This window comes from Pituophis catenifer, unplaced genomic scaffold (assembly GCF_029215685.1).
Source record: "Pituophis catenifer annectens isolate HBS135680 unplaced genomic scaffold, rPitCat1.0.hap2 SCAF_1, whole genome shotgun sequence".
In the NCBI taxonomy this organism is placed as follows: Eukaryota; Metazoa; Chordata; class Lepidosauria; order Squamata; family Colubridae; genus Pituophis; species Pituophis catenifer.
In genome coordinates, this window is record NW_027256881.1 from 292,802,951 (window position 1) to 292,815,079 (window position 12,129).

Sequence of the window (12,129 nt, forward strand, 5' to 3'; positions counted from 1 at the left end):
AGATATCCAGATTTTAAACATGGTAAGACTTGTGATATAAGGAAAAGTCATTCTATTTACAGTAATTGTAAATAAAATTGTAATCTATTTAAAGAAATTGTTGTGAAGAGCCCAGATTATGCACCTGATTTGTCAGATGAAATGCACATTTGCAAGAAGCTGGCTATTTATCTATTTCATTTAAAAGCTGCCCAACTCAGAAACATTAATGCTCCTAATTCACAAATCAGAGAATTACTAATTCTGCCCCTCTATCTTGCCAGGATTTAGCCTCATTTTATTGCACTTCATTCAGTCAAAATAATAATGTTTAACTATGTATACAAACTTTCATAAACAAAAATAAGACACAATAGCAGAAATTCAATTACAAACATGTGTTCTATGTGCTCATAAGTCATGTGTCTGACTCAGCAGAATGGATCTTCTGAACTAATTCCATGCAGAAAGGCAGTTTTATTCATTGTGGTCTGTAGTCATTCTTGATTTAAGTGTAACAGTTCATAGCAAATTTCAGTGAACCTGGCAAAAACAGTCTTTGAAAAATACAGTAAAGAAAAGTTTACATACTTACTAACCCAGAACAAGATGAAATCTATCAGTATTCACATCTTCAGGTGATTTTACCGTAGCCCTAGAGGTTGAATCTTGACACATACTAGTTGGAGTAACAGGTCGTGAAAGATTAGTTAGACCTTCATCTGAATCACCAACCAGAAAACCAGTGCTAGTAAGCCATAATGCAGTAGCATGAAGAATCTGAGCCCAGGCATTTTGATAATGCGGTCTTGAATTTTCAATTGTTTCTGCAGTATAGAAAGCACCACCTACAAATAAAACAATACATATTCAATTTGCTTCAAATCCCTCCACATATTTTTATTGTTTGTAACAAAGTGATGAGAAGAGTCAGAGACATGATTCCTATCATTCGAAAAACAAAGAAAACTTATTAAATAAGCTTTCGGTAAACATCCTTGCTTTCATTCTGCAAGCTTGCTAGTAGCTTCTGTTGATATATCTTTTATTACTCTAAAAGTTTGTATTTTATTTTTGTTCTGTTTGGTAGCAACAGTGCTTCATGTTAGGAAATGAAGCTCGATTTCTGCAGAATCTATACCTACCAAATGGATTCAATAAAAATATTTGCTTTATCTGACTTCTTACCTTCAGAGGGAAGTTGAGAAGCAAATTCTGAAGGCAAAGTTAAGAGAGCAAAATCCTGAAGTGCAGCAAGCCAGAGTTTGCTCAGATTCCCTAGATCCACTTGGACTAAATCCAGAAGTTCATCCACTGAAGAGGATGGATCCCGGAAACTTTCCTCTGAAATGTTTTTAACCAAAAGTGGACTATTGATGTCATTTTGTTTCTTCTGTCTTTGTAAGGCAACTATATAAACCTGTTTGAAATAAGGAGAGCAAATGGAACTTTAAAGTTCTTACCAAATAGAAAATTTGGATAGGAAAAACTGAAACTAGTTATGGTGCCCGAAAAGATTACCAGCAACAGTAGAGAAAGGTTACTGTTTTCAAGCTGTTTATTGGTTTTCATGAAGTCATGATTTGTTTGTAATATTCTGATAGTATAGCCAGCTGCAAAAATCTATTATCATACATGTCTAATATTAATAAAAATAAAAGAATTAATTCATGCTCACAGGAACTGAATTATTGTTTTGAACTTGCTAGAGAGAGCAAGAAGCCGGTTTTGTGTAATGGCAGCTGGCTCGAAATAAGAGAGACTGTGAGTTCTAGTCCTGATTTCATTCAGCAAAGAGCCAGCTGAATGACTTTGGGCCAGTCACTCTCTCTAAGCTCTAGAAAGCAGGCAATGGTGAGCCACATCTGAAAACTTGCCAAGAAAACTGCAGGAACTAATGTCCAGGCAGTCGTCAGGAGTCAACACTGACTTGAAGGCACACATACAAAGCAAAATATAACAAATCCAGCCATTTTTCTTATTTTTTTTCTGAGACAGATTGAATTTGCCCATCATTAAAGAATGAAAACTGATACAAGTAATGCCGGAATAAACAAGTTGGAAAAGATCCAGGATATTGTTTTCTCTGTTAGTAGGAATAGGATTTCTGTAAGCAATAACAATGCTTCTTCTTTTGTTGTACACAGTACACTATTGGACAAAAGGCAAGGGAATTGTGTTTCCAATAAAAGGCTTTAATTTATATTGCATACGTTTAATGTCAAAACAACATTTCATTGCACACAATAGATAATTTATATACATCTGACCCTATTAAAAATAGCATGCATTTATTATCTCAACTTGAGAACAAATAGTAGATAGCATATTTCACTTGAAAAAAGCTCTTTAATTCCTAAAGTTATTATGTTAAGATTAATTTCTAGCTAAGAAAGTTATTGTAAAAGGCCTAGTTTGAAAATAAATCAACCTCTAATTTCAGTTTTTAAACTCACAGTTCTTTTCCATAACTATTAATTCCAAAGCACTGATGAAATCATCTTTGTTAAAAAATACCTCTGCCCAGGCTTTTAGTACAGCGAGTATTTCCATAGTAGATGTCCCTTCATTGTATAGTTGATTTTGTGCTTCTTTTCCGGCCTGTACTTTTGTCAAGGATGTCACAAGCAAATGATGAACTCTTTGAAGGTCATTAAGATCATTTACTACACCACTTGCTATCCAAGCACTGCAAACCTATAACATCAAATGATGTGGTTACTTTTTCTCTAGTGCAATAAACTCCTTTATATTAGTTACTGAAATATGGGTGGTGCTATCCTCTTGTCTTATGTCCTATTTGTTGGGGTCTAGTTGGTTACCATGCCTATAAAATGCTGGATTAGATGGGTTATTTGCTCTGATCCGATTGCTCTGATTGCTTCTTGTTATTCCTAGTGCAATGCTACAGAGCATGCATATAAAATTATCCTATGTTTAGACATTTCAATTTATTTATTTACTATAAAGTTTTCCAATATATAATCCCTTCATGACGGAGATGGGCGGTTCTTAAATATGATAAATAAATAATTAAAAATAAAAATATAATTATCATTCCTTTAAGAAAATTAAACTAATAATTTCTACAAATGAACTGACGGAAGGAGTTATTTTAGAAATAATTCTAAAAATGAATAGCAATAAGTACAATGAAAAACATATGAATATGTAGCCTAAACAATCCTCTATCTCTGATGTGATGATCCTAGTTCTTATGGACAAATAATATCGCCATTATTATTTTTTATCTGTGATTGGCCAAGAGTTTGACACTTACATTTTAAGGACAGGAGGAGGGAGGAGGAGGAGGGTCAGTAGAAGCTGTGAGGAGAAAAAAAGCAACTTGCCTGACATGCTTTTGCTGTTACATCAGGTGGTGTTTCTGGGGTAAAGGCTGGTCTAAGAGCAGCACCAACCTAAAAAAAAGATTTGATAAAATGATATACAGTCTAACATCTGAATAACTGTTGTTTAAGGAAGCTAATCTTAAAGTAGTTATTTGAGACTGTTGAATAATAACAATGATTAAATATCCATCCATTTGTTGTGTTATAGTATTATCAGCACATATCCAAAGAAAACACATTTAGATTTATTAAAGTCATGCATTTTATGGCACATAATCAAACAGCCAATTCTAAAACACTAGAAATGTTATTTTCTGTGACCTTAAATACTAAAAAGCAATAATATGCAACTTGGTCTTTCTATTTTTTTGGCAAACTCTTCTGAAGATTTACTTACAATGGCTTGGTATTGCTCTAGTATTACATGACCTGGGAATTCTGGCTCTACTACAGCAGCAAATTTTCGAATAAGAATTAACAACATCTGAAGTCCGGAAAGACGAAGTTGGTTGCTGTGATCAGTAGCAGCCATAAAAGCCATACGAATTAAGTCAGCTAAATATAATACCAAGAAATCATCTGTATGTGATAAAAAGGAAATGCAGTTTAGATAACATGAACTTAAACTCTGGTACTTTAAAATATTTATGCCCATTACCTATTCCTTTCTTATAATAAGAAAAGAAGAGTAGGACTAAATGGAGAATTTTCAAAATGAAGAGATATTCAAGGTGAAGTTTCTTGAGATTAGTATAGGATCATTTTTTTTTAATTTATAAACTGGAGATATGGATAAAGTATATTGATCATACTAATATGTTCAGGGTATTTCAATGCAATTAAAATAGGATTCCTAAGTGCTACAAAGTATGCCTATATAACTGGGTGAATGCTTCAAAAAAAGTGTATGCAATTCCTGTAAATATACCGTTTCCCCCAAAATAAGAAATCCTCTGATAATAAGCCCAATCGGGCTTTTGAGCACATGGCAATAAGGCCAAGCATTTATTTCAGGGTTCAAAAAAATATAAGACAGGGTCTTATTTTCAGGGAAACACAGTAGGCATGGTGATGTACATTGACATAAAAATTCCAACTTTATATATTAATGGGCCTTGAGCTAAAATGGGATTGAGCTAAAAGGGATTTTGGAGACATGATTCAATGGTCAACGCAGTAAGAAGCAGTGTTGGTCAGGCTAGAAGAGACATGCTTTGAATCATTTTCAAAGGAAATAAAAATGCAACACTCCCAACAAAAATTTATAATGCAATTCTCCTTGGTATACTGCACATTGTTCTGATAAAAACAAAGAGCTAGTGTGGAGCTGGGGGAAAAATGCAAAAACAAGCCAACCAAAATAATTAGGAGTCTTAATCAGGTTCCCTAGAAGGAAAGTCTGGGATTTTTAAGCTCAGAGCAAAGGGGAGAAAGGGGAGACATGATAAAAATATATAGAATCATATTTAAAAACTAAAAGGAAATTGATAATATTTAAGTGGGAAGATCAGGGACTAGCATTCCTAAGAATGGTATTTTTAAATAGCACCACTTAGAAAGCAAGTGGATGATTTTCCATTTTTGTATTTTCTGAAAGTATATAGTTGTATATTGGTATAAAAGGCTTACCAGCAATGTAAAGTATTTTCTTACCATTTATGCTGAAAGTTAGAATTGGTTGTGCCAGTAAATCAAAAATTACAACTGTAGATTGTCAAACTTTTGTGTAGAGAATATACATCTGTGACTTTTATGTTAAGATTACATTCAGCGTAGTATAGATGAACAGTTTATTGTGGAATAAAATTCTGGGGAATATGGTTCACATTTGTCTAATGCTCAGAGCTGTCATATATATCCAAAGATAGAGACACATACAAATAATAAACAGTGTGTCATGAAATGTAAATATTATAATCTTTAATAAAATAAGTGGGCAGTCCATCCTTTGTCTTTAGAAGTGGTACAACAGTTAACATTTAACAGAATTGTTTCACTGAGTCAAAAAGTAGTAATTTATGTCTAAAAGCACACAGACTTCTTGTCAATTGTGATAAAAATGATAATGAAAGTGGTTATTCATCAAAATTAAATTTATCTATGCTTTGAATTCCATGACATTTTCCAGTTGATATTTAAGTCAAATCAGCACATACCTCTTGAGTCCCTTTGTTTCATTTCCTGTGCTAGAGCTATGTCAAAATGAGCACTGCCCGCATTCTCACACTGGGTGATAATTTTACAGACACATTCTGCAGCAAACACTCTAGTAGACCATCGGGGATGTGGGAATGGATGTGATTTATCCTTCTTTGCCAAAGTGAATGCCAATTCATCATCTATTTGAGTACCCTCTTCTTCTTGGCTTGTATCCACTGAAGCTACACTTGTAAAATCTGCATTAAGACACAAAGTGGAAAGCAAACTGTTTGCGGAGCTTGCTAACATGGTTAAAATAGCAAGGTGATGATGAAGTCATAACCATGAAAGGTCAGAGTGAATAACCAACCACATGTGGAAGGAAGCAGGAAATGGAGAGGCAAATGAATGGGAAAGGAAAAGATATTTAAGCTGCTATGCAGCTATGCAGCTATGCTATCCTACAATGTAACTGTTTCTTCTGATGCTAAAAAGTACTAGGAAGCCTTAAGATTAAAAAAATAACAATATTTAGATATCAATACCAAAAAGAATCATTCGACTGTCTTCGTGATAAGACCAGGAACGTGTAAAGGGGTGGGGTGGGGGGGTTGATAATGATCTTGGCATCCATACAGGCTGCAAAAGCCAGACATTATTTCAAATGTCTAGTGGCCAAAAAATTAGGGCTTCTTTCTTCCTTTCCATAATCCTCCACATTAGGTGATTTTATGAATCATATTGTTTAATTATATCCAAAATAAGTTGAGAGACGTCTGAAAGCCTCCACCAAGGAGGATATTGGAATAGGTGACTACTGAGATCTCTGCTAACTCTATCTTTCTATGGTTGCATTATTCTCTTCCCTGATGAAAATACTGTGATGCCTATCTAGGCAGAAGGTATTAGCATACCAGCAGAAGCAGCCAGAACATCTTTGCAGAGTTTCAGCCAAAAAGAGAGTTTTCCAACCGTCATCGATATAAGCATATGGGTCAGGGTTTCTCTGATATCTTGGCACAGTTTTGGGTCCAATTCTTTGTCCAACAAGCTCAGCAAAGCTCCTTCAAGGCCTATTTCACCTATATTAACACCTGCGTTTTTTAGATAAAAAAAATTGAACATGATCAGCACCTTTCAATTCAAATCAAATAATGAATTATTGCAATTGAAAGCTTTCAAAATTACATACTGCAATGAAATGATTTTGATAGTGTTTTAGAAGATAGCTGCTGATTTAATGTCTATGAAGATTCTCAGGGTTGTCCAAAAGGTGCTTTTTCCAAAAGGCAACTGAGCTTTTTATCTTTTTTTCCTCTTTGAAAACCTTTTTCTTCTCATCCAAGAAGCTTCTTCAAACTGAAGAAAGTCTATGGAGATTCTCAGTCATCCAGGTCATTGTTGTCCCAAAGGTGCTTTTTCAAGAGGCAACTGGACTTTCTGGTTTTTTCTTTGAAGACGTTTCGCTTCTCATCAAGAAGCTTCTTAAATGAGAAGCGAAATGTTTTCAAAGAAAAAAACCAGAAAGTCCAGTTGCCTCTTGAAAAAGCACCTTTGGGATAAACTGAAGAAACTTCTTAGATGAAAAGTGAAAGGAAAAAACCAAGAAAGTCCAGTTGGAAAAAGCAGCTCAAGAATTGCAGAACCTTACCTACTTACATGGCTAATGTATTACTCCAATTTTTCCTAGTACTGTTAAAAAAATCCTTTAAAAATGTGGCTCTGTACCATCAAAAAAGCTCAGCTATGTTTAGAAATACCACAATGTCTTAAATTGACATATTTAATTGTTTGAGGCTATTTGGTTGTGTTTTCTTGATTAGTGCCAGTTCTATACATTATCTTTCTTTCAGCATCTAGATGAGATCTATACACAGATAATCACAACAGACATAAAGCACATATTCAGAAAAATAATCATAGGATTATGCAAATCTATTTACCAAAACATCAGGCCATAAATCAGCACTAATACTGCTGACATATTCCAAATGAAGCATTGTTGCATATATCCTTGTTATTGCTACTGTGGTTTATTTCCAGTAACTCCCCATTCCTATAGTTACTCCACTATTTTGATTTATTTTGTAGCAGAAATTTAGTCATGGATAAAATTGCTGTTTCAACAAATCATGAGAGTTTCAGCCCAGGCTGCAGCTTGAAGTGAGAAATATATTCCTGCAAGTCATTCCTTTGTTTGATGATATAATATGGGGATTACTCTTACATTCTTTTAAATACTCATTCATTTTCTTACTTACATGCTGTATCTCCCGCAGACACTCAAAGCACACTTTGCAGATAAGCAAACCCAAATTATCAAATTTTGAACAGAACAGAACAGAACAGAACAGAACAGAACAGAACAGAACAGAATAGAATAATAGAGTTGGAAGGGACCAACTCTGGGTCTTCTAGTCCAACCCCCTGCTTAGGCAGACTACCCTACACCACTTCACATAAATGGCTATCTATTGTGAAGATACAGCTCCCTTGAGAAGTTCATCACACTGGGCTGAAGGAGAAAAGTATGATCATAAGCAAGTGGTGGTGGACTTGATTACATCGATGATGGGTGCACCTTTAGAAAATCTGAAGGGCCAGAATGGTTGCTAAAGGTTGACATTGATGATATCACATAATCAGTCAATACTTTGCAGGAAAACATGCAGACTGAAAGATTCCAGTCAAACACAAATTATGCATTTGTTACACCGTAATTTAAATTGGCAAAATTTACAAATTGGTAATACCTTGTTTCTGATTTTTTTTGAAAATATAGATAAAAATTAGAGGTTTGACTTCCTCATATATAACATAGCCCCTATATTTCAAACTAGTAAAGAAAAATGCCCCAGAATCATATCTATGATGGAACTAGGGTTATAGGGGAAATGAGTAATTCACATATTTCTTCTTGAAATATTTAGTTTAGTTTAGTTTACTTTATTATAAATTTCAACCCCTAACAACGAAAATTAAATGTCATGTTCAGTGTACATTATAACTATAAAAATAAAACACAAACACACATTCTTCACATTCTATACAATTGAATTAAAAACCCGATATTGCATTAATATGGCACTAACCAGTAGAATTCAATATAGTTACTGCCCTGGGATAGAATCTGTTTTTCAGCCTATTTGTCCTTCTTTTTATTATCCTGTACCGTCTGCCAGATGGTAATAGTTAAAAAAAAAAAAGGGTGCCCAGGATGAGATGGATCTTTAAGAATGTTTTGAACTTTCTTAAGGCAGCGGGAGCTATAAAGCTCTTCCAAAGAGGGGAGAGAGCAACCAATGATCCTCTGGGCAATGATGTTAACTCTCTGGAGTGCTGTTCTATCTGCCACTGTGCAACTGGCAAACCATACACAGGAGCAGTAAGTTAAAAAAAATAATTGTTATATATTAAGAAAGGGTTTCTGATGCTGTGCAGAAATCATATCACCATTCCTGCAGTGCTAAAGGTTTGTTATATGATGGGTAAAACCCATATTTTAACCTATGGGTAAAACCCAATAGGTTCTATTGATGAAACCTTTTATATCAATGGAACAGGCAATTCTCTTTTTTTTCTTTGCAGGGCGTCAGAAAGCCACAAAACTTATTCTTGGGGTTGAGTCAGCAGTGAAATCCTACTGGTTCGCACCGGTTCAAGTGAACCGGTAGTGATAAAAACTACCGGTTTGGGTGAAGCGGTAGTATAAAAAAGCTACTGGTTCCACCGAACCGATATTTCCAACGATCAGCTGTGCCGCACGATTTAAAATCGCTAGAAAGCAGGAAATCCTGCTTTCTAGTGAATCTAAATCACGCAGCACAGCTATTTCCCTCCCTTGCTGTTCTACTTACCTCCCCAAGCCTCCTTTTTCCATGCAAAATGCGCATTTGACACCTACTGCACATGCGTGCACACGTGTTTTGTGCGCACTGTGCATGCATGCGCATGTGTTTTGCGTGCACTGTGCATGCACATACACAGCATGCATTTGCTGTGCAGCACACATGCACAAGCAGCGAACCGGTAGCAAACCAGGGATTTCACCATCGGGTTGAGTGATTCCCTAAGGAAAGCCTAGTAGGAAAGTGAAATGTGGAAATGAGAAGGAAAATAAGAAAGATTGTTGCCAAGTGGATTTCAGCTTGTGTGACAAATGGATTCGATTCTATGTGTCAGTGTTTTTCAACCTCAGCAACTTTAAACTATGTGGACGTAAACTCCCAGAATTGCCCAGCTAGCATGAAGTCATATAACCTAAAGTTGCTGAGATTAAGAAACACTGCTATAGACTGTTTGCTTGGAGCAGGTCTGAAGTGTGTTCCTCAGTATACGGAGTGAAAAATACAAATACTGCAATGGCCTATCTGAAAAAAAAAAAATTGTATCCTAAAGATAAAGAGCTTAATATTACCTGGAGTAAAGTCTTCTCTACCGTCTTTCGCAAGGGCCACTGCATGTTCAGATACTTCAACTGCCTCTCTCTGCACAAGCTGATGCAAACAAGCTAGAACTGCACGTCTCAATAATAGATACGAACTAGAGAGATTCACCTGAAAAGTATACACAAGAAACAAATTTAATAAACCAGATGGTATCCTTATTATTGGCATTCAGAGGCACACTCAACAATAACTGTTTGGATTTCTAACTTTGAATTAGCTCTTGGTTAGACTTCATAGAAGATTCCCTGCTATAGGTAGCTCTCAACTTTCATTCATTTAGTGACAGTTTGCCCTACTGTTACAATGCCACTGAAAAAAATAACTTATGACCACTTTTCGCACTTATGACTATTACAGCATTCCCATAGTCATGTGATCAAAATTTAAGCGCCTAGGGCAATGCATTTATGACAGTTGTGCTGTACTGGGATCATTTGTACAACCAAATGAACCCAGGACAACCAAAATCAATGGGGAAAGCCAGTTTTGCTTAACAACTACATGATTCGCTTACCAACTTCAATGATCCTTTTAACAATTGTGGCAAAAAAAGGTTGTAAAATGGGGCAGAACTCATTTGACAACTGCCTTGCTTAGCAATGAAAATTTGGGACTCAATTGTGGTTGTAATTCAAAGACTACCTATATTCTATAACCTTCAATGCGTAGAAGTACAATGTCTTAAAGAAGTAACTCAAAAGTATTTATTTTTAACAAAGAAGATAAGAAAGTAGGGGTATTTCCATGGTTTTTTAAAATCAGGAACCTTCCCATTTCAGAACACTTTTTCTCATCCTCGGGAATCTTTTGTTTCTCTTAAGGTAAAGGTAAAGGTAAATGTTCCCTTCGCACATAGGTGCTAGTCGTTCCCGATTCTAGGGGGCAGTGCTTATCTCCATTTCAAAGCTGAAGAGCCAATGCTGTCCGAAGACCTCTCCATGGTCATGTGGCCGGCATGACTAAACACCAAAGGCGCATGGGTATTATTTCCTGCCTTCAAAGAGTGTGATATGTTTGTATGGATCTTCTAATGAAGTAAATGATTTCAGGTGGTCTGTCCTATGCTGAGAGTCCAAAATACATTCTGCCTTCCTCCCAGAGGAAGGAAGGGCAAAAGCACCCAAAATACAAGGTGGGGTAGACATTCCAAGGTGATTAAGGGATTCTGGAAAATAGTTTAATTGTGCCTAGAAACTATGACAGAAGTCCACAGGATTGGCTGAGAAGAAACCACATCAGCTGGTCTTGGATCATTGCGTACCAAGAAGAAAAATGGATGAAAGCCAGATGTGCGTTTCAGCAGAAGACAGACACTTGTAAGAGGCGTTAGCATAATGTAGTTGGTCCTTACAGAGTTGATTGAGCAGCTTAAAGTTTATGGATAACATGCAAGCAAAGCCTTATGTTGAGAAGTAATTTTTAATAGGTACAAATAGCTATAGATAGCCTGAAATGGCAACAGCTGATTCAAGGTCTGAACTGAATTACACTATGTAAACTCAGCCAATAAAAAGATCAGGCAATTTACTTGCTGGTGGTTTAGATAACAACAATAGTATTAATGTAAAGTGGCTTTTGTCCTGTTCCCCCCCGCCCCACATCCAGCTGTAGATGATAGGCAGAGGTGGGATTTTACCAGGGGTGAAATGCTCCCTGTTTGGACCGGCTCGGGCGAGTAGATAGCGATGGTGGCAGGCAGTTTGGGGAACCGGTAGCAAAAATCCCTGCCCCCACCCCCCATGCCCAGCTGAGCCACGTGATCATCAGAGCCTTTTTGATAACATTCCTACTTATGCATTAAAAATATGCACAACAGCTGAAAAATAAAATTGGATATTTTTGCTCTCAAATAATTAATCATTCCAGAGTAATGAATAGGAAGAGATTTTTGGAAAAGGTGGTGTTAAGAGCATGAAAGTGATAAAGACACATGAAGGTTATACAAGGACACATGAAAGCTACCCAAATCTTAAAAACTAATACCGTGTTTTCCCCAAAATAAGACTGTCTTATATTTTTTTTAACCCCAAAATAAGCACTTGGCCTTATTTTTGGGGAGGTCTTATTATTTTGGGGTGCATGGAGCAAGATGGGGCTCCTCTTGCTGTCTTACCTGATTTCCAGCTCTGTGTTTGTTTAAATATTTTTGAGGAGGGCTTATTTTCGGGGGAGGCTTATTTTAGTGCATGTGCTCAAAAGCCCAATTGGGCTTA

At 36.1% G+C, this 12,129-nt stretch overlaps 1 protein-coding gene across 2 annotated transcripts in view; it reads right to left on the reverse strand.

Moving 5' to 3' along the window:
- Nucleotides 1-12,129, reverse strand: part of HEATR5A (HEAT repeat containing 5A) — a 57,823-nt gene that overhangs the window by 14,139 nt on the left and 31,555 nt on the right. For both annotated transcript variants that reach the window (XM_070940373.1, XM_070940364.1), the window contains 8 exons: nt 9,886-10,024; nt 6,383-6,562; nt 5,486-5,725; nt 3,727-3,908; nt 3,330-3,398; nt 2,497-2,676; nt 1,168-1,399; nt 579-827 (listed from right to left, as the gene is read on the reverse strand). In XM_070940373.1, the coding sequence (XP_070796474.1) occupies nt 579-827; nt 1,168-1,399; nt 2,497-2,676; nt 3,330-3,398; nt 3,727-3,908; nt 5,486-5,725; nt 6,383-6,562; nt 9,886-10,024 (1,471 nt within the window). The remainder of the gene's footprint in view (nt 1-578; nt 828-1,167; nt 1,400-2,496; nt 2,677-3,329; nt 3,399-3,726; nt 3,909-5,485; nt 5,726-6,382; nt 6,563-9,885; nt 10,025-12,129) is intronic.